Source organism: Plectrocnemia conspersa, unplaced genomic scaffold (assembly GCF_051122295.1).
Source record: "Plectrocnemia conspersa isolate PC_06_02 unplaced genomic scaffold, ASM5112229v1 ptg000010l, whole genome shotgun sequence".
NCBI classification, from domain to species: domain Eukaryota; kingdom Metazoa; phylum Arthropoda; class Insecta; order Trichoptera; family Polycentropodidae; genus Plectrocnemia; species Plectrocnemia conspersa.
In genome coordinates, this window is record NW_028277174.1 from 19,128,801 (window position 1) to 19,153,958 (window position 25,158).

General features: G+C 29.3%; 1 protein-coding gene across 2 annotated transcripts in view; it reads right to left on the reverse strand.

Annotated features, from left to right (window-relative positions):
• Window positions 1–20,761, reverse strand: part of sei (potassium voltage-gated channel seizure) — a 131,151-nt gene extending 110,390 nt beyond the window's left edge. The window contains exons 1-3 of one of the 2 annotated variants that reach the window (XM_088194002.1): window positions 20,666–20,761; window positions 15,497–15,666; window positions 11,416–12,058 (exon numbers count right to left, since the gene is read on the reverse strand). In XM_088194002.1, the coding sequence (XP_088050128.1) occupies window positions 11,416–11,502 (87 nt within the window). In that variant the 5' untranslated portion in view covers window positions 11,503–12,058; window positions 15,497–15,666; window positions 20,666–20,761. The remainder of the gene's footprint in view (window positions 1–11,415; window positions 12,059–15,496; window positions 15,667–20,665) is intronic. The other variant, XM_088194001.1, reaches the window with a different exon arrangement.
• Between the last annotated feature and the right edge of the window lie 4,397 nt (window positions 20,762–25,158).

The following is a 25,158-nucleotide window of genomic DNA, read 5'->3' on the forward strand; positions in this document are numbered from 1 at the left end:
GCTGAACTAACACCAGAATTAGGAAAACCAGATTGCACCCAATTGCAACCATGTTCAGTATTATACCTGCCCAATTAGGACATTTTCACCCCAACCGAATTCCATTCAGCGGGACAAAGGCCACCGCCAAGCCGACCCACATGTTGAGCTGGCGCTTTGACCCTACCCCAGGAGACAATGGAAGGGTTGCACACACACACTCGCCTTGTGCGGTGGATGCACCCGCGCAACTTTACAAAGACATTGTTTTGGTCCACCAACATCCACGGATGCGCGCGCACCCCATCGCTCGGATTCGATCCGCCATGGCCAACGAAAACACTTTCGCTACCGAGCAAAAAATGGCGGTCGGCACGCGATTCATTGTGGCTTATCTGATGCCTGAGACTATAAATCGTCTGACCATCCATGATTCAAGGTTATGGGAAATGCTTGCAGTGAGGCGTCGCTCCTTCCACAAAAAATATAATACTTAGGACTTTCAGGCCTATGGCGGATATCATGAGGATAATACTACCATCATATTCGACATTGCTTATTTTTTACACTGTCTGCGAGATAATAATTACACATCTTAAAAATGTTCAACATGAAATGTACTATATAACTCTTCCCAAGAAAATAAAATAAATCGTTTGTGGTTATAATTTAAAGGAAAAAATAAAAACCTTTTAGAATTCAAGCGAAAGAAAAATAAAAATACAGAAAATAAAAACAGTTAATTAAGTGATAATTTGAATACATTTCATTGTAGAGCTGGAATTATTGATATGTTGTCTTTAGCTTCCAAAACAATATGTGCTTTGACATTTTGTGCTTGTTTTTAAATTTAAGGTTGTTTTTATCGTGGTCACCGATACACGAGATAAATGGGCTAATGTGTTGAAAATTAATTGTTGGTATTTGAAAGCTAAAATGCATTTTTTAAAGATTAGTATAAAAAGCTATATTATATATATTATTTTTACAGCTTAAAAATAGTGTTACTGGTGTTACTCCACACCGGGCAAACATATGTTAAAATGAGTCTAATTAAGTGTTTAAAGATAATAATTTTATTTTTTATAGTTTTTTCTATTAAATATCAGGTCTAAGGACCGCAATACTGGTGAGCCCTTTAGAGCGAAGTTGCAAAATATGTTTATTAAATTTGAGCTTGAACTTCAGGTGTAAGCTTAGGTATTTAACGCTTATTTTACATTGTATATTATTGCCCATTTCTAGCAGGAAAGGTAGTCACAGAGTTTGTCTACATTTTGTGAAAACAATTGCTTCTGTATTGTGAAAATAATTCAGTTCATTTAAAAAAAATATTTTGAAATCTCAAATAATATTTATTTGAGATTTAAAAATATTTTTGTAATTTATCAAGGACGTCATTTCGGTGGGGACAGATGGGGGTATTTGCCTCCCCCCCCCCTTCCCTAGAATTTGGCCAGAAAATGTATGTCATTTAATAAAATACTATGAATCTTAATATTAAAGATAACGACGACCGACTAGTAAACTTTTGCCCCATCCCCTAGAAAAAGCTGAAAAGCTAGGTTATCCTTCAAGAAAAATCTAAAAACACAGTCTCGAATATATGCCGAAAATATTTTTTAAAATGTACTATTTCAGTAGTAAATATATATTTTCACCAGTGAAAATATAATTTATAAAATTTCAATTTTCCATACGTAGTAATACATATATACATTTACGTACGTATCATTATTTATTTACATGTGATGTATAAATGTAAGTGTATTTGTATTTTTCGGTGAAATTATATTTTTACTTGTGATGTCCAAATACATTTTCACTAGTAGATTAATTGCTACGTGCTAGTGAAATTAGATGCTGCACTAAAATGTCTATGAAACTGAATTTGACAGTTGCGAAACGTAAATTTGCTGTTTAAGCCCAACTTGACCTAATAAAAATTCTAAAACTAATTACAGTTTTATAACTTTCATTAGGTCAAGTTCAAAATACAAACTAAGCCAACCCAATTATTAAGGGAATATAAGTGGAAGAAGAAGTATAGACAGACATCGTATCTCGCGTATTGCTCCATAGTTCCATAGTCTAAAATTCGATTTTACCCTATGTTTTAAAAATATGATAGATATCTTTACCAATATTACTATTGACTTTTGACATAAGAATATTGGTCAAAGTATATTGAAACCGAGTTTTGGTCAATAGAGGGACGCAAAAATAATTATCGCTTCTCAGAAGTCAAAAATTAATGTCAAAAGCGTGAATTTTTGCCGTCGCAGTGGGAACGCTCGATAACGAGCGTTCCCACTACGACGGCGTCGACACGATTTTATTGCTTTTGACGTAAATTTTTGACTTCTGAGAAGCGATAATTATTTTTTTTGCGCTCTCCTAAGGGGCAAAATTTGTTTTAGTATCATTTTAGTTACAGTTTAAAAAATATATAATTTTATACTCAATAGTTAAAGCCGACCCACAAAAAGTTTTATATAAATAATTAATTTTACCGAAGAGAATGAAAACATTTACTTATTTTTTAAATTATTTTAAATTATGAAGAAATAAAGTACTATTTTCTATGACTGAAATATATTTTGTTTAAATATATACCTAACCATATGTAATGAAATATTACATATAATTTTTTTACGTAGATATTCAATGGCAAAATTGCATTACATATAATCTTAACTGCTATTATCGCATTATGATCGAGTTGAAACTCATAAAGCATAATATAGCTTAACTAAGAGTATCTTATCTCTACCGCCATTGTTGATTTAGGGTTTAAAATATAATAACAAAAATATCAAGTAACTAAATAGCATCATTAATACGTCTACTGTTAACCCTTTGAGTAGTGAGTTATTTTTTCGGCATATACATCGTGGGAGTGAGTTAATTTTCAGTTTTTTTTTTTTTTTTAAATTCGTTTTGTTTATTTTTTTCATCGATTATTATTTTTATTTATTGTATTATATTTTTTTTGTATTATATTTATTGATAAGGCAAATTCAGTGGCTCTCAACATTTTATTATAAGATTTATATTATTTATGTATCACATTTATCAACTTATGATTATTTTATTTACATTAGAGTAAATTTTAATATATTAGTGAATTTTTATTTATTGATAAAGAAAATTCAGTGGTTCTCAACATTTTATTGCTTTTTATTTACATTTTACTTTTATCAACTTATGATTATTTATTTGCGTCTCCCTTTTATCAACTTATGATTATGATCATTTTATTTCCGTATATATTGAAGTAAATGTTGTTTTATTGATAATGTTAATTCAGTGGTTCTCAACATTTTAATTTAAGCATTTTTTATTTATTTCTCACTTTTATCAACTTATGATTATTTTATTTACAATAGTATTTTTTTATATAAGAGTAAATGTTGCTTTATTGGTAAAGTAATTCAGTGGCTCTCAACATTTTATTGTAAGTTTTTTATTTACATCTCACATTTATCAACTTATGTTTATTTTATTTATTTCTCACTTTTATCAAATTATGATTATTTTATATTTACAATAGTATTTTTTTTATATAAGAGTAAATGTTGCTTTATTGGTAAAGTAATTCAGTGGTTCTCAACATTTTATTGTAAGTTTTTTATTTACATCTCACATTTATCAACTTATGATTATTTTATTTATTTCTCAATTTTATCAAATTATGATTATCTTATTTACGTTTATATTAGAGTAAATGCTGCTTCATTGGTAAATTAATTTAGTAGTTCTCACCATTTTTTGTTTTTTTATTTACATATTACTTTTATCAACTTTTGATTATTTTATTTACGGTCTCATTGTTTTCAACTTATGATCATTTTATTCCCGTATGTATTGAAATAAATGTTGCTTTATTGATACAGTAAATTCAATGGTTCTCAACATTTTATTATAAGCATTTTTTATTTATGTCTCACTTTTATCAACTTATTATTATTTTATTTACAATTGTATTGGTTCTCAACATTTATTGTAAGTGTTTTACTTATGTCTCACTTTTATCAATTTATGAATTTTTTATTCACGTTATATTAGAGTAATTGTTGTTTTATTGATAACATAAATTAGTGGTTCTGAACATTTTATTGTCAGTTTTTTCATGTGAATAATGTATAAAAATATAAAAACAAGAGAGTAAAATATAAAAATCTATTATATATAATAATAAAGGTGTACATATAGGTAAAGTTTCATTATATAAACATAAAAAATAATCAGTTAGTTCTTCTTTCTTGCTCTGGGTCCACGAGTACTGTAATATTTTTTTCTTTGGTATTTATCTTTTTCAAGTCACGATATCTCATATGTGGAAAATTACATAGGTAGAATAACAAGAGCAACTAAAAATGTTATACAATTGGAATAAGTTTCCAGAAAACAGAAAATAAACCAAAGAAAATATCAGAGTGGAGAAACTTTACATACCCACGACTCTGCTTTCCTGTGGGAAATTTAGCATAATCTTTACGATTCGCTCTAATTGTGCCACAGGCGTGAGTTTTATTTTAGAATAAATAGTGCAATGCTGGACTCGAGTACCAGTTATCAATATATAATCGGTGCCTTTTTCCCAAATAATATGCCAGTATTGTTTTGACTACCGATCCTGAAATCCCAGTGGCTTTATCCACATCAATATCCGTCTGGCTTCCCGTGTAGACAATTATGTCAATCACAAAGCCAGTCTGTGCATCGCACAAGACAAATATGTTTATACCGAAACGGTTTCTTTTTGATGGAATATAAATTCTGAATGACAAATGCCCCTTTCATAGTAATAGACTTTCATCAATACATAAGTTTTGGAAGGGGTAAAATGCGGCTTTATACGTGGCTTTTATTGGGTCTAATAGCGGACGGATTTTTTGTAAGCCATCATTGCTCCGGATTGTATTATCTGCAAAGTGTAGTGCTCGCAGAAGAAGAAAAAATCGGTCTTGGGAAAAAAATACTCGAAAAAATGGAGTCGAAATAATTGGATTTGTTGACCAGTATTCCTTCATGGAACTTTTACCAACCAAACTAGTCAACATTATAGTAGCTAAAAATACATACATTTCCGAAATATTTGTATCTACCCATTTTTGCAGTTTAGAATTTGCACTCATATTTATGCTTATTTGGTTAGCATATTTATTTGTCTCCGTTACAATATTATTCATAATTTCAACATTGAAAAAAAGGGTGAAATAGTAAATTTCAGTATCCCTTTGAAATGAAGACTGAATTCCAGATGATGAATTGTTGAATTCTAGTATCTGAGGGGAGAAATCACCATCTTCCCACTTTCGTTCCTCTCTTCGAGGACGTCGAGCGAGTGGCGATTCAGCCTCCTCTTCGGAGTCTGTTTCCTCATCTGAGGAATTGTTTAGATGGAGCACCAAGTCTTCTAAATCTTCCATCACATTTTCGTCTTCACTATCGATGAAAACTTTGTCTATTTCTTGATCACTCATTTTACGGGACATGCTTATAAATTTACGATTTTTACACGATACGGGAGAGAAATGAAATAATTATCGAACTAATTGTCGCGATCCGATACCAAAGCGTTCTCCGGAAAGACTAAAAAAAATCTATATGCATTGTTGAGGGTTTATAAGAGTGGGATTTGACCAAAAATGCGAATCTCTTTTGTGTGCCTAAAAGCAATTTGTCACGTGCAAAACCTAAATTGAAATGAGAAACACATGTTGCTTGTTCTCAAAACAAACTCATTGAAGATGTTTGATATTACTATGTAAATAAATAAATATTATTATAAAATAATAATATTTTTACATTTATTATTTTTAATTTTTTTACTTACGAACACCAGAGTTGACAAAACTGATATGATTTTTTTGAAATTTATTTCCGTAATTATTTTAAAAATCTTGAATACGATATTTACTTCCATTTTAGGCCTGGAATCTTCAAAGAACATCTGTGATCCTGATGGTATCAATTCCAAGAATCACATACAATGAATTTAGATTGTGTACATCTATTATACTATTTTTGTTCACTATAAATAAATGATATCCAGATATCATTGATATCCAGATATCATTGATATCCAAATATCATTGATATGTACTACCGAGATTAATAAATAATTGATCGACATTACAAAAATCTAAAAAATATAAATAGAATAGCGCATACGTAATATTCGCAATTTTTACGATTTTTTCACATATTAAATACTAATAATTATTATAATTTTATAATTTTATTATCGAAATATTACTGATAATAAATAGTATGGTCATGATAAATAATAAATAAATCGAATTTACAAACATAAAATAAAAAAATCGAGTGAAATGGTCGTGGACGCGTATGCGCGGCGATACTCTATCTGGACCCATTGAGTGTCGCCGCATACGTGCGGCCATACTGCCCAGCGGGTTAACAAGCCCCGAAATAATAGTAAAATTATCGTTAATTTATGAAAAGTTATACATTTTTGCAAATGTAAGAAAAAAACACAGACTAATGGGACAATCTGATATACTGATTTTGAAAAAGCTTTCGACAAAGTTTTTAAAAAGTAAGAAAATTATCAGACCTTGTTTGTTTAAATAATATTAATCGCTCTTTGGTTAATTTATATTACTTTTAATTAATCAACAATGATATATAATTACTTGTCGTGTTATCTTATGACACATACCTATTATTTTCTGTCCAAATAGAAATTAATATTTTACACATATATTTAGATGGTTCATGATCACATAACTCATGTTTGTCATAATGACCTTTAAATAATATACAGCCAAAATGACTAAAACTCGAGTAATTATGATAATAAACATCATAATCTCAGTCAAACCCAAAAAATAATGTACTTGTGACAGGCGAGCTCGGTGATGTACGATTACAACATCCTCGCACGATACGTCACACATTCCCACGTAATAGGCAGCGTATGGTGACACGCCGAGAAGTCATTTTTCAGAGACGGCATTAGCCACTCGTATCCAAAGGCTTACGCGGAAAAGCACCGACCCGACCAATGCCAGGGACCCGCTCTCGAATTTCATATCGACCGCACTGACATCCCTGGGGGAGGATTAAAAAGAAATATGTACACGATGGCGGACTAATTGGGAATTTTTAATCAACCGTGCCAATTCTTTGAGAATTCATCCGAAAAAGGGTCGCCCGATCGATAAAGATTGCATGTTTATACTTTTGAAATCCGCACACGCTAAAAAGAAAAATTGCTGTGGGGTCCAACGTGAGTGGAACACGCATGGACGGACATAGCGATTAGAAATAATATTATTTTCATACATGTAATTCTGGGATAAAAGCCTATACCAGCGTTTCACAAACCCTTAACAAACTATGAATATTATAATTTTTAAAACGAGTTGCAGTATTTCTAAAAAACTGTACTAGCTCCCACAAAATATGTATATACTAAAATAATCTTCAATATCATCAGCAAAGGGTAGAAACTTGACATGTACCTAATAATCTGTATAAGATTTTTCATAACAAATGTATAAAAACAGAATTAATTCTTTACTTTATTATTTATTTCTCTATAATTTATTAATTTTTTTATGTATGGAAGTTCCATTGTAAATTTTCATACATCTGGAAAAACAATTGTTTTCAACGTAAGGCTAAAAACAAACAACGTCACGATCAGGTTATATAATCCTTTCAGCATATAAGCTGAGAATTGTTTCGGTTTATTTTTTCCTAAACCTTGTTGAAGGTCGAAAAGAGTAAAGCTATCGATCGATAAGCATTCCTGTGAAAATGCTTTCGAGAAACGGTCGTATGAATCGGAACTAGTCGGAACCGTGTAAATGAGTTATCTTTCAAAAGTCGGATACGTCGAAATATTCTAACATTTTGAAATAAATGTATAAGTATTGTACATAAAAAGTATTTACTTTGACATACTTATCTTTTCTTAAAAATCAAAGATAAATAGACTCACTCACTTTTCTTTGTAGCGATTGAATGGAAGACTATAATCATAAATATCTAATAATAATATTCCCTGAACGACTGAGCTATTTTTAGATCCTTATATTGTGAATAATATGGCATAGCGAAAACAACCAACGCAATTCACAGTATAGAATACCTATTCCACTATTCATGCAATAGATGCTTTAAAAATAATCCTGAATTTTAAACATAATAATCCCTGGTTTATAAACGTAATACATATTTCACCCACTAAAAATACAAATATAATATAATCCACAATTACCTATACCGTAATTAATTTAACTGCAAAACCACAAGACCTAAATGAGGATCATACTTTTGTGTTTATTAGTACACAAAACCGTATATACAACAGTTCATTTTATCACTAAAATCAGTAAACAGCAATTTAAATTGGAATATCCAAATTACGGGAAATTACTGATTTTGTCGCATTTGTAATAACATAAATTTCACAAGTGTAATCAGAAACAAAGTATTGTATACGAACAACATACAAATTACGTATGAAAGAATTGCGATTCTTTATGAAAATGATTGTTTGATTTATATCCAACAATACACTTTTACGACCCTAACGACTCGACATGGTTTCGAAACTAAGCCACTTAGAGCACGTCAAAATTTCAACAAATATTAAATTTGATTTATATTATTACAATATATTTTCAATTTTATTCATGACCCAGTCAGTAATTATTAGAATTTTAAATTTCAACTAGCTCGATATATAATTTCAGTACTGACGTGTTAAACTGCTTTGGATACAACATTAGATATTTGTTTAAAAGTTTTAAAAGGCAATATTTGATTCGAAATTATAACAACTAAACTTCTAAAATAAGTAGATACTAACAATGAGTAAAGAATACTCAAATTTTTTGATTAATTGAGCTTTGTTTTTCCTTTAACTAAAATACAAGTTTTATTAAAAACTAGGTATCAAACATACAGTTTCGGATGTTTATATTATATTTATTAATAAATATCAGAATATTCAAAGTTTTTTTAAGTAAAAATTCAGTTAATTATAAAATATCCAGAAATATTGCCTACCAAAGCCGAATATAGTTATACCGTTAAATTTATTAAATTTCAGATATTTTACTTATTTTCATTTAAAACTTTAAAGCTTAATACAATAATTCTAGTATCTATCTACACACACAAGCAGATTACATCCAAATAAAAAATTGTTAGAAAAATGTCGGTCGACAATATATGTAATCCAATCAGTGAAACAAATACAATAGATTTATTTACACTTTGCAATTTTTTCTATAGTGTCTTAAAATGTTATTTTTAATTTAAATAAAATATGAAATCACTTCGACGTACTTATATTTGGTCGCCAAGCGTTAAATAATCTAATAACGTGATATTTTACTAATGAATTTGCAAATAATTCCCAACGTCAAAATAATCCAGAATGACAAACAAAAAATTGAGATGTATCACATGAATCATGACAAAAAAAGCTTCATAAATATACTCGTATTGATGGTAAAGGAAAAGATAAATAAGATGCCAAAATATATATTTGGACAGTTTGGGATAAAGGCTGACTTCTAGGGACAAAAACAGGTCACAGCGTTATAGCCCCAGTAATTTGTTAACTAGTAAATATATTCAAGACAAGGCCAAAACAAAATAAAGATAAAAAAATCATTTATATATATAAAATAAATAAATATTAACTATTTGTTATAAAGTTATAACATTTATTGGATAAATAAATTTACTAACATACGTTTAAATAAAGTACATGCAAGTAGTTTTTAATAATTTACATATTTACAATTGGAATATTGCTAATACAAAATACTGAAGGGTTACAATTTAAGTAAAAATACTTTTTACAATGTATTAGTGTTATATAGTAAAGGGTTGAAGACTAATCAATGTATTTAGCTAAAGAGCAAGGACCATTGAGATATATGCTTATGTCTCTTAAGCAATGTGTTCTTTGGCTTTATCAGCCAATATTTTTAATTGAGTTTGTTTTTATTGTAGTCTCCGACATTTTAAATATTACGGGGATCACCCGGCCAAGCCAAAAGCACTTATTGCAAAAACACATTGACCATGAGAAAAGGACTTGTCGCATATACGCGTTAAAAGCGCAATAAATAAAAATTCTACTAATGTGACGATCAGAGATTGTATTTTAAATACATCAACAACGGCCGTTCGGTGCCTTTACAAACACAAAATAATGTATGGTACTGAATGGTGCCGATAGTTGTCCAAGGAGATTCATCAAAAATTTTGATGAATCTCTGTTCAAACTATAACGATCAGGCAATGAGTTGATAAGTAAAATAACCTTCACCATCTTGATTAAGCGTATATAAGCGCATATATTACGCTCATCATTGACTTAACACAGTTACTTTCATCAAGAATTTTTACCAGTTACTCCATATTGGGGACACATCTGAACTCGCACTAAGTGGAGCTAAGCCAAGCATCGTCGCCAAGCAAAATAACCTCCTTCATTTCGATAAAGCGTATATAAGAGCATACAAAACGCACATCATTGACCTGCAACAGTTACTTTTATCGAGGACTTTCACCAGTTATCCCGATTTGGGACATATTTGAACTCGAATTAAGCAGAGTTACGCCAAGTATCGACCGTGAAAGCAGCCGCTTCCCTCTTCACGTCAGCTACTACGTTTGAAATCTAGAGTTTAACCGGATTTTTAGAGACAACTGGATTCTACAAATGCAGACAAGGTTACGATACTATCACATATTTATAGTTATTACACAAACTGTAATTCAATAATAATTTATGACCAAATAACTTTGCCTTAAATAAAAAAATAATACTCTGCCAACTAGATCAGTAAATAATTTTCTGATGTGAAAATTAGTGTTCTTTAATCGTATATAAATTATTTTATGACTATTTTGCATAAATTAATTTAAAAAAATAATGTTAATGTGGTAGAAAAAATTGTTTGTATATAAACATCATATTTTTGTGGTTAATATTCTGATTCTAATAAACATATGTCTAAGGGCAGAGAGGCAGCAAACCTTTTAAATCAAAGTTTCTATATGTGTTCAACCGGTCACTTAATCTATACTACTCTGTTTTATTGCAAATGTAATTGCTTTTTAATTTTTCACCTCTCGAAAAGTTTATTTTGAACTAGATCTAAACGAAACCATAAATGTACTGCCAATAATTATACCGTTTAAAAAAAACATTAAGAAAAGACTGGCAATCGGTAAACCGCAAGAAAGTTCAGTGAAAAAACGCTATGACTAATTACTCAACCAAATATAATTCTTTTTATGATTCATTTGCCTAAAACCACTATAATTATGAAGAAAATTAAATAAAATCATTATTCATTATTAATACGAGACATGCGATTTTTACCCCACACCGTACGTCATAGTAATTAGCATAGAAAAATATTGACTCACCTCTTTTTCGCTAGCTGTGGCGTCGACATTGTTGTTGTTGTTGTTGTTCCCGTGTTTTAAGGCACTGTTCTCCATTACGACAGTCATCAACGATTTTATATATATATTTGTAAAATATATTCGTTATAAAAAAATAATTTTCAATCGAACTCTAGCGACACACTATTGCATTAAATTAATTTATTATTATATACCGACTAGAACGAATCAATTATTTATTAATTTATTTATCAATTACTATTATTTAATCATATTCACATGTATAAACGGTTCATATTTATTCATTTAATTATTATTAATCCTACTGAGTCGCCTCTAGCCATATTTATTCGCGAATTATTTATTTATCTACCCTCTTTCATGTTTCGTAGCACATTATTGTTAATTCAAGTTTTCATACAATTATTGTTTTATAAACATAACACCAATTTGTAAATTATTTGCCGTTAGTCACAACCATGTAATCGCTTAACATTGTTACGGGATCACAGCGTCTTTCGCAGAAACGTTAACATTAACTCACGTCCTGTGCGTGTGCCCATGTGTGTGTGTCAGCCGGTTAAAGTTTTAAACTTCATCAATAATTTAAGCTCGGCGTATTGCGCGTTCGTAAAACTTTTATTTTATGTCGCCATCGCTGCCCCTGAAAGCATAAATACAGACAAAAATTAGCATCGGTGCGAATGTAGAACTGTATAATTAGAGGGTATGGTTATTTTTTTATTTAAAAGTGCGCTGAGAATATGTCTTACAAAAATGAGGCATCTACATCAGATACTACTACTACAGAAAATTTTACGTTTACGTTATTTACGAATAATTTATGTTAATAACCCATTGAGACAACAAAACACATCATCTTTAAAACAACTTATTAACAAAAATCTTTCAAAAATTGTTTCAAGGATATTTATTAACAATATATTTCTATAAAAATGTATTGACCCTTTTACTGAGTCTGCGTAAAAACCTATAATCTATCAAAAGATTATTTCATTCGGTATGTGGATCTTTCGCTTAGGGCAAAATGGTGTTTATTATAATTTTTATTGGTTTTTAAAAAAATATATTTGATCCATCGTGAGTATAAGGATTGCGACTATTAAATACATAATAGTACTGAATATGGAATTTCATCCCAGATTTTTTGTTATGAGCAATCCAGTTGCTCTTTATACACATTTTAAAATTTTGAAACTTGTTTAAACCTACTAAATATTCGCTTGGAAAAGTGCGGTATTTCATCGATAAAGTTTATATTTTATTGTAAGCGTCATGGTATGCGTTGGAAAACTTGTCACGCCTGAACACCACTCGTGCATCGTTCATAGAATTCAAAATCTTTCAGCTCAACTCTCGCAACCATGCTTTGAATAAATTGTTCTATGATTATGTCTATGAAAAATAATGATTTTAAATATTTCATAGCGACACTGAAAATATTTTTTGTCTAGAAATTGTATCAGTTATGTAGTAAATATAGGGAAAAAATATATTAGAAACGAGTACGATTAAAATCTTTCTCTTACATTAGTATGTAAAACTAGAGAGAATAGATTTTATAATATTCTACAAGTTTTTATAAAAAGATTTTTTCGATGCCATTCAATGAAAATTTTGAAGCACCCTTATAACTATAACTTATGCTTAACCTATGCTATTTTTTCAAATACAAATCAAACTTAAATCTGCGTTAAGCAAAGACTAATAATAATTCATTGTTAAAAACATAAAAAGTTCACTTTTTGATGCACTGAAATATTTATAAAATCATATTATATTTTTACAGTAAAACTATATACATAGAAACAATAAACATTTTTATTGAAAGATTAGCTAAATACGCTACAAATTTCAGAATCACTTGAAACGCCATCAGTGTTCTTATCCAGAATCCTAATCAATTAAACATGTGTCGACGAATCAGTAGTTATCCGACTTTATAACAATTTATTTAGTATATATAATATTACATATATATGAATATAAAAATCGATTAGTAAAAGCAAAGACATTCTAAAATGGTATCAACCATTTAATAACAGTAATTTATAACTGTCGTATTATTCAATATTAGCTATTGAATATGTAAGTATGATTATATTACAAGAAAAATATTAACACGTCTTGTCAATAGGCAAAGAGTAAAGCCATAAATATCAGAAGAGTGCCAATCGATTTATTTATGATATTTTTTTATGCTATAAATATTAAATTATATATGACTTAAATATATAATTTAATAATTAATTGTATCTTAAGTTTTATTATTTATTTTCTCTTTCCAATAAAATATAAGAGTAACAAGGACATAAAATAATCAATAACCAGCTAAATGGCTTTATGCCAAGAAACTGGTACATAAAAATTCACTGTATAGAATATTTTTGAAGAATCACAAAAATGCGCCTAATACAAAAATTCCAATTATTAATTTATTGTATTAATCAGACATATTTAAAAAAAATAACATCAACGCTTTATAGAATTTCGGATGTTATATTTATAAATAATCAATAAATATCAAAAAGAGACTCAAATACATTTCGAATGCTATACTGTCGTTAAATAAATCAATTGTCAATTATAAGTAGGGTTTATTAAAATTTCTTATTTTAATAAAATTTTCCACTGTAAGCCCAATGCGCTACAACAAGGTAAATGTATACCAACTGGGTAAGTCAATAAGACATAATGAATACCCACAAGTAAATATTTTCCACCAGACTTTAAAGCGGAATTGGTGACATCTATATTATTAATTATAAATTATTATGTGCCATACAATTTATAATCCATATATGTCACTGCAGCTGGGATCGGATTTTTAATAATAGCGCATTTTTTATAAATAAAAATTCGAAGGCCGCTGCCGGGGCTCGAACCCGCAACCTCAGAATTACTAGTCTGAGACGGTACGGACTACGCTATTTCGTCCATATATAAATAGACAATCTACAATTTACAAATATTTAAAAAATATAAATTATGCTTGCAGTTAATATAGTTAGACTAAAATATTTAATATCTGAATAACAAAGAATTGTATTTGTATTATGTGGTTTTACATTTTTTAGAGTGTATCATTGTTACTTAACATTTCTCTGAAAAATATTATAAGCTAAATAACATAAGCTTTTATATGTGCAGCATTTCGCTGAAAAAATACTAAATGAATACATACATATTCACCCCAAATATGCATAATTGTTATACAATTTTACCATTTTTCCATAATTTCTATAATAATTTTAGATATTTATCTGTTCTAAGCAAAAAATCATATTTTATTTAGCATTAAGTTAAAGAAACTGTGGATTATTTTTGCGCAATCATGAATCAGAATCACTTTTTTAAAAATTCAACACCTCTTTATCGCAATATATGTGTAATATTTGCGAATGGTGCAGTTACATTATTTATTCAGATATACAGTTTCTTTCAGCATGTTTGCAAGATCGTTTTTAATATTAATAAGATTCATAAAATACTTGATAAACGTTACCCCCTTTTTATATTATTTGCTATGCAAAAATAAGTATATTTCATTTGAAAATATTTTATAAACTGTGAAAGGAATGTAATGATGATTCATTTATGTGCAATATTTTCATGAATTATTTTGTGTACTCGTATATTCATGTTTTCTGTCCAACTTTAAAGTTGTTATTTAATTAAAACGTTGAATATGTAAAATATGTATGCATATATTCACCGAGATATTCTATTATAAGTGTTGTCAAAAACATACACTTCAATTTTAATTGCAACCATGTTTTACACGTCCTCAATACGGAAAAGTTTGCACATCACTTATGCAGCAAACGTTGCAGGGATGACAACGCACGAACGAAAGCTTCGCATAAGCTTAAATAACACTTAATTAAAATTAACACTATGCGAAGTATAGATAAAACATACGTTCGTTTGCCAGGACGAGTCCAAATTCGTAATACGAAACAATGATAACAATCACTTTTAGCCTAAAGAATGTCAGCCAAAAATTTGTGCGTAGTTCGAAGCCGAATGAATAATAAGAAAATATAATTAAAAATAAAACAGAAAGTGATGGTATTCTTACGGGTGGTCTGTGTTTTTCTTTGTGAAAAAATGAAGCCAAGACTGGAAAATGGATCCCGTATCAGCTATTGCTAACAAAGAATCTCGCTCATTGTGCAAAAAGCTTTCTTCTTCATTTCAACGTGACACGCGGCGAAATGTGGTGTTGTATCAGCATGTCGAAAAAAACTGCTAGAGAAAAACAAATAAATCGAAATATATTTGATTCAAAATAATGATAAAATAAATTTATAAGCAAATTTAGACAAATGAATCTAAAAAAGTAAATTAAAATAATATTTGCTGTGACCAATTTAATATTACTAAATACAAGATAACTACTAATATTTATTATAGTTTTAATGCAACGCGAGTTTTACAGAATTTATAAAATTACCTATTACATTGAATAAGTAGATATACATTTATACTAAATATGGTGACCGGATTATTGCGCACAAAAAAATTCCAATTGCTAAATAGGAAATGTAAGTGTATCATACTAATATAATTATAAATTATTTTTAAAACACGATATTTTTTAATTAAAATCGTAGTAACATTTTTTATATATGCAGAAATTATTTTTTGTATATATTTACGTATTCTTAAATATACATACATATTTGTAAGTGTATACTGAATATCTATGATCAGATTATTTTTATTTTAAGTTTTAACTGTGCACAATTTCTTTCCCGCAATTTTCTTTGCGCAATGATCACCGCGCCGCTAAATTTAAGACCCTAATAAAAAATGATATTCATAAAATAGTTTTTAAAATGCCTGCGGTAAATTTCCTAATAATAATTTTTAACAATTACATTTTAACTACCGTGATATTTATAACCCAATTTACTTCCAACACATTAAATTATCTGTCATGTACTTAATTTATGACTAATGACACAAAGTTGTATGTTCACAATTGTAGCAAAATTATTTATAATGTAATATTATATAATAAATTTAAGCAATCTGTTTTAACTCATAATTTTAAAACATCTTTCAAATTAAGTTAATGTAATAAATATAATAAAAATACAATATATGTTTATCTATATTGTATTTCTAAAAATCCACTACAAAATATGTATATTTTTAATTATTATAAACTAATAAAATAAAAAATGTATATAAAATTAATGCAAAACATAAAATCTACTTCATTTATTAATAAGTGCATAAATTGACATCATTTTATAATAATCGACTTTTTACAGTGAACTGATAATACCTCATCATTAATTTTTAACAGAACTTAAACATATATTATGTATATATGATATAAAATTTAATTTAATTTAAAATGTAAAATATTAAATTTTTCAATAATACATCATTGAAATTGTTCACATTTTAAGGTCACTGAGCATTGACTAATAAAGTAGCGATACATTAATCAGCTAATAATAACATTTCACAATCATTTCGGGTTTTTTGCCACAAATATAATGTAAATTGATCTATTGTAAGTTATATATTTTAATGCATATGATATTGTTTTTAGAAATCGTTATTTGCCACTTTTGCTTTGACAAAATAGTAAATATTAAACAACCGGTTTTTAATTACATTTTTCTGACTAATAGGCTACACTAAAAATATATTTAAATTATATAAATTATAAATACATTTTTCTGACTAACAGGCAACACAAAAATATATTGAATTGCTTTTAAGTCGAATTTCAGGTTAGATTCTGGATTATAATTATAAGTTTATTTTAATAGAAGTCAAATAAAAATAATCTGTACATAATTTCCATTTTGTATAAAATATTCTTGTGATTATTTTTTACTAGTTTAGTGTTTTTATTATACCGTGGTTTTTTTTTATTTAAAGAAACTATATTATGTTTTGATAGATTTGGTGATTATTGCGCAAACAAATATTGTGCACAACGAAAATTAAAAAAAAAACACAAATTCTGATCATAGATAAGCAAAATACACATAAATGTTTATTTAAGATGCGTAAATATATATAAAAAAATATGAATTTAATTTTAAAATATTTTACAATTTACTGTGCTAGTATGACACATTTACATTTCCTATAATTACACAAATTCTTACATAAAAATAGAGAAAAATATTAAGCACTTGCAAATTAAGATATATTTGACAATCAAACAATCATCTTCATTCATAATTTTCGATGTGTGAAATTTTATTGTGCGCAATTTTTGTTTGCGCAGTAATCCAGTCATGATTTCGATGTACTATAGCTACTTATAAAATATCAAATTACTATAAATATTATTTCGACTGGATTTCCAATTATTTATTTGTAAATATATGCGTTGCTATTAGTTTACTCTTAGAATATGTACCTTTTTTAATAGCGATTTTATTAAACTACATAATTTATAGTATTACTTTAGTAAATATTCTTATCAAAAAATGAATTACAATAATCGATTATATTCATCACCACATAAAATTAAAAAAATACTGTATTTTATTAATTAAAATACAGTACTTTAAAAATTCAGTAATTTTATTAAATGGTCAATAGCTTAAAAAATTAAAAAAATGTATATAATACATATGTTTCATATGAAATGGTCGATTTTTATTTTGATTTATATGACCTTTATAAGTTTAATTTTTTTCGGACTGCTTAGAATATTCTAAGGGATTTAGAATAATCAATGTCATATTAAAATTATGTTTCAAATTACGACTAAATTTTTCTAAAAAATGTAAAGGATATGCATATGTCTAGTATTTCATTTTCTCTCTCCTATGCATATCAAACCATGTGGGCTTAAGAATTGTATATCTGCATATCACTAACTGCATAAAAAAATTATTAAATCATCAATGCAAAGTTTAATTACTGATTACATTGCTAACACAACGTTTGTAAAGAAAGATTGGCTTCAACTTATAGTTCACTGAATCTCTTCTAGTGATAAAAGTGATCTGGAACTAGTTCATAAATCATGCCGAGTAATGTTATATAGTGAAGATAGATCTGATATGAAATAAATTGTCATTCAAAAAAATTAAGTAATAAAGAGTTTCTGTGGAAATCTTACGCAACTTTTTTATGCGATTTTATAAAATCATAGAACCTACATGGGAGTCAAGCTTTTTTTATGCGGTTTTCTGTGGAACACATCCAGGGCCACGAACACGTGTGAGGCACGTGGGCGAACAATTTCTAGAGGGCGTCCGATTCAACAAAATCTCAATTTCTAATAAACGACACCAATGTGAAAAAAATAATATTTAGGAAATTAATCTTATTCAGTGATTGATTATAATTTGAAACGTCTAAAACTTAAAAACATTTTAACATAATTAATCAACGATCCTACCTTAGATATAAAAACAAAAAATATGGCTCATTCATTAGAGCAAAATATAATGTTTTATATTAATTTGGAACGATTTGCTTTCAATGTTAGATATCGTTAGTAAAATGTTTCAATGCCTCATAAAATCGCCAAATTTATATAATGCAACAAAATAAATTATGAATGATTCAATATAATTTAACAAGCAAGGCCGAAAAAATGAACATACAACCTGAAATGTCAGTTTTTCTACGAAACCAAATCAAATTCGACTGCAGATAACAAACAGAAATTTAAGGTCATTTTTTATTGTACGATTTTAGATCAGATGAGCAATTTCCTCAATCAATGGTTAGAATTAGCAAATGAAAGTGAATCTTTATTTAGATTTTTCTATAATTTAAAAAAATGGATAGTGGTATCTTATATAGAGCTAGATGTAAATGTCCAGTCAGACAAAACAAACATGTCAAAAAGATATCTAGATAGTATCTAGTTATTTAATGAAATACTGTCTTACCAAGAAATTTTCTCCGATTCCTCGACATTGAACAATCCTTTACAAATATTACAAAATATCGTATAGATAGATTTAGTAGCATGTTTTCCAAATTTTATCATTGCCATTATAATTTTTTAACACTACCACTGGCAAAATAAGTTTGTTAAAACTCAAATTAATTAAAAATTATCTCCGATCTACTACGTCTCAAGAAAACCTAAGTAGTCTTTAACAACATAATTTATCAGAAAGTATAGACTTATCAGAACTAACTGCCAAATTCGCGTCTGTAAAAGCCAGAATGTTTTTAAAAACTTAAATTATTTTTTTGTTTAATCGTATAGTATATGAAAGAGATAAATGGATTATTTTTTATTATATGTATATGAAAATATTAAATAAATAAACTTAATTTTGTACAAACAATACGTTTTAAAAATAATATATTTGTTTGTTCTATCCTACATGAAATATGAGTATTTATGTATTTTTCCAAAATTTATTTTAACAAGATAAGATGGGGCGAAAAGTTGGCTTGCACACGGGCGGCCAGGTACCCAGGACCGGTCCTGAACATATCTACCGCATAAAAAGAGGCCCAGGTGTATATACATACTTCTGCAAATATAAAAAAATTGATTTAGGAATGTATATTATTATAATGAAAAAAAAATGCTTGCAGTAGTAGTTTAATTCTCGCAATTGAAGTTTTATAGACAGTTTAACAAAAAGTTACTGACAGTATATAAATATTAACTGACCATTTTATATATTATACTATAATCTATAAATAATTGAGAATTTGTAAAAGCACACTTTAAAAAGCAATGAATATGGCTGAATGTTTTTATGAATATAATCATCGATGTTAAGGATGAAAATTAATGAAACATATCATTTAACATTGTTTTTTTTCATTACGAAAAAAATATTGTGAAAAGTAATCAAATTCATAGTATTAAGATAAGAATATACATTAATTGATGAAAATCGTTGATATCCAACTAATGGTTCTCAATAAAATTAATTTATTTTATTTATGATGATTTAATCTGAATCACGTAATCGGCAGTTATTTTGCCTATCCTGCGTAATAGGCCAATTTGGCTTACCATATTTATATACATACATTAAGTACACAGCCCAAGTTTGATAACACTCAGGAGTGTAAACATGTTTGCGACTTCCTCTGAAAAGCTTTGCCGCATCGAAGATTTTGGCACTAGTATAAGTTTCTTATCACACGGACACATGCATATATACATTAAGGTAAAATCACGTTACACACAATGAGATTCGCAGTGAATCTTTCTATTTTGTTATGCGGCATTTTGTTCTACATCTACACAGCATGGTATGTATATAGTTGGTTTTGTGATTACGTGTGTCGTGTGGTGTCTTGGTGTGACGTCTTCGTCGATGCGGCGTCGTGGTCCGACTGAGCGAGCAGCTGCCGCAGTGGCCCCCACGCTGCCACTGCACCACTACGCCACGCAGCTCCACACCACTCCACTCCACTCCGAGCCACGCAGAGCGACTTCGATTCGCGCCACGCAAACCGCACACACACAAACACCCGACGCGGAAAAACTGGGGTAGGTAACACCGAGCTTAAAGTTCGAATCAGTATGAATGCTTTCATCTAATTGTAATTAAGAGAAATGTTTCCGGGTGACTAAGATGAGTCATGAAACCTAGCCAGCGGGAGTAACAGTAAGTCTGAAAGCTCCATCAATTAGATAAACGCTATCCATCACAATCAGATTCAGATATAATCGGATTTTATTCGTAGTTTTTTGTTTGTATGTAGTAAGACCCGGTGTTAAAGCATTAATTGTCGAGAGACCAAAATATTTTTAATCAAGCGTAGAACGAGACCACGCTATGCCTTTCTGTCATTGTTTACGCACGCACATAAACTCGAAGACGTCAAGCATACGCGGCTTTTTAAACGTTCGCAATAAAATACATTTTTTATTTACAAATAGTAATATGAAAAAATAAATGATAAAAAACATATCTATAAAAATTAATCATAAATTACTTAAAATAAAATATACATCTAAAAACATATAACATACAAAAATAATACATTTAAAAATTCTAAATGCCTAGCATTCCGGGCATTCTATTACTATATACATTTGACACAGCTATGTGAAAAACAAAACATAATTCGCGCGTATTTTTTTTTAAGAACAAAAGTTACGCAACTCTTCGTCAAATATTAAGAGCAGATCATTCATCAAAGATGAATGATCAAAGATAAACTAGACAATAGTATAATCACACAGAAACCTAGAACTAAAGGATTTCCCATAAATAACATTGAATGAATTTTACTGTTTCTTTTTCAAGCAATTTAAAAAATATTAGTTCTAAGAATAGTAAAAGCGCTATTTTTAACTCTGCCTATGGGCTGTACGTAGCCTAGGGACTGCACCGGGTTTATGTGAGTTATGAAAGTTATTGAATACCCAAATTAGTTGAATATATAGATATCTTATTTTGGGCCAAAAGTGGAGATTGTGAGTTTTGATACTAGACCCCTCATGTATAGTCGACATTCAAATATGTATAAAAAAATATGTCAGCTTAGCCCATAAATATCATAAAATAATACTCTTGGAAATGTCTCACACATATGTGTAACCGACCGGGAAATGATTTCTTCTCCAAACGCTTGTGTTTTTTCAATGTAAAGATACACGCGCATATGCGTGAGCGCCATACTTTTATTTTATTGGGTGCTCGGAAAGCAGGGCTTTTTTTTCTTTTACAAATATTTTTTGCATTGTATTCTGAAAATAAAATGCGTCAAACGACTTTCTCGAAAAAAAAATAACGCCCGTCTAAGCGCACTCCGCCATATATATAATAGGGTGCCTATTATATTCTAAGTTCATTTCTATTTCTTGGGATTTTGCAAAAGCAATAGTTAATAAATTTAATAAAGTAAAAATATTTGCATATCGATAGTCAACGGCATAGATGTTTATATGATATATATTATTTATTACGCAGGTGGGAGAATTTGCCCCTCCCTTAAATTCGGTTAGAAAAATGCATGTCATTTAATTAAATACTACGAATAGTAATTAAATCGAAATATTATAAACATTACCACTGACTAGCCAAATGTTGCCCCTCTCTGGAATAAGCTGAAACAACGTCCCTAATTCTAAACCAGAAATATTCAGAAAATATTTTTTAAATATGTAATTTCAGTGAAATTATATCTAAATACATTTTCACCGGTAGATGTATATTTTCACCAATGAAAATATAATTTATCTGGCAGGTACCATATGTAGTAATACACTCGGGTCTTTTTTATGCGTATTATTTTTATGAGGCTTATATTTCTAGCAAAGAATGGCTGACCGGGCTTATTAAAAAGAGTTCCTTTCACAATTTGATGATCAGATGCGAGACTGCATCAGCAGATAAAGAAGCAATCAAACTATTTCCAGAGAAGTTAGATTTAATTATTGAAGACGGTAGATACAGACCCGATCAAGTGACATTATATTGGATCATATCATCGCAAAATCTGAGAAAAAATAATTTGAAATATAATTTGACTGCGCTAGTGAAATTATATGCTGCTCTAAAATGTCTCTGAAACTCAATTTGCCAGTTGCGAAACGTAAATTTTCTGTTTAAAACCTAACCAAACCCAACTTGACTAACTAATTACAATTTTAGAACTTTTATTAGTTCAAGTCTAAAATACAATCTAAGCCAACTCAACTCTCAGGGGGAAATAAGCGAATGAAAAAGAACAGCAGATGTCGCATCTCGCATATTGTTCCATAGTTTGTCTGCACTACACTATGTTTTAAAAATATGAAACTGATATTACTATGGACTTCTAATATGAGAGTATTGGTCAAAGTGTATTCAAACCGAACTTTGGTCAATAGGAGAGCGCAAAAATAATTATTACTTCTCAGAAGTCAAAAATTTACGTCAAAAGCAGTAAAATCGTGTCGGTGCCGTCATAAAATTATGTACTTGTTGATTGAATTATGTACAGATGGTCATTCTTCGAGACTTAAAGATGTCAGCAGTGTAAGTAGAAATCTTTAAGTTTGTTAAGCAACATGAATTTAGACTCCTCTAGCACCAGAACCCCGAAGCCGTTAATTTCCTTAGCAGGATTTAAAATAACTTCATTAAGGCAAATCAATAATCCATTATTATTAACAATTTTGGAACTATGATAATTTAAAACGTGTAAATGAACAAAATCGCACAATAATGTATAGTATTTTTTTTATTTAGCAAATATTGTCAAAGGATTTAATGATAATAACAATAAAATGTATTTGATACTACAACTAATCGCAATGCTGTTTTCGGGATTCTAATCTTTTGGGGTGTGACTTCGCAGCGAGTAAGGCCGAGCGGTGGTGGAGAAGCTGGCGGAGGGATGATGTTAGTGGAGTTCTGATTGGTGTGGCAGCGACAATATAGCGGAGGTTGATCTCTCTCTACTGCGGTGCTCGTATTGATGTGAGCGTCCATGACCGTATGTTGCAGATCAAATAATGCAGTGCGATTGCCATCGCAACTCACCATATGTTTATAGATTTCAAAGCAGGATATGATATATATATCAAGTATAATACACATGAAATTGTTCCAAGATATGGCTGTGTTAAAAGTGCGGAAAAGCTTATGAAGATGATGAAACAGAATGTAAAATTTAAATTTAAAATGAGACATCGGAACCTTTTCACACGAGAAATAGTCAATGATGATGAGTATGTCATATTGGTTTTGAAAGTTCACAAGAGATTTTATTATAAAAAGTGGTGAAAAACAAAATTTATAACCTAGTAAAATTCATCTGGGTTCTTTAGCATCCATTAAATCTCACAAATTGCTTCTAGCGCTTTTCCGTTTATTTCTCCCCTAAACAACAACTATCATAGAAGCGCTTTTCCGACGATGATAAAGGAAAAAAACAAAATAATTCTACGCTGCCGGTTTTCTGGGAATAGTAAAAAGATTGGATATGTGCCTAAATGTGGAAGGGGCTAACGTTGCTATATATTATATTATGTATTGAGGGTAAATATTTTTTATTTGTTCCGGTTTATTTCGACCATTTTTTTAAAACAATATATTAGACCTTAGAACCCGAGAGAAATCACTTTAATATAAACAAAGCAGAAACGCTCATGAACTGTCTTTACTCTTTTTCTTAATAAAGTCAACAGAATGAAACATAAAAAGCAAAATATAATTAAATTTCATATTGTGTATTAGCCTTTCATATTTTCATATAACATTGTCTTGATCTGAGAGAAAACACGACGATTTAACATTATGAAACACTTGAAGCTGCTTACTCTTTCTCAGAATTTAACTTAATAAAACATATAAATCAAACTGTATACACTTTTTTTAACATTCTAGTGTCAATTCACACCATCGTTTATGTATTTTATTATAACGTCTATTTTTACCGTTTCACGGCCGCACAGCAAATAATTCTTTATCCAAAGCTCGTCCGTCACCCGCCATACATTAATCAAATCGCTATATAACAAAGAAGAACACACAAAACAATATGTGCACGAAGCGAAGCTCTCGTGACGAAACTCCAGTAGTCTTGTAATTACCCACGACGACGGTCGAGAACTTTGAGATTTGAAGAAAATAGCGTCCGCTTTGCATTTAATTGCAGCATTCATACACGCGACAATGCCGTAGCTGAAGCTAAAAACGACTTACCTTGGCCCATTTGGACATATCGACTTGGTGACCCTAAAAAAAGCTCAGTAAAAAGCTTTCACTGCGTATACTGAAAATTTAACTGGAAGAAATCGATCGATTATGATTTTTATCACTCGCGCGCGCATAG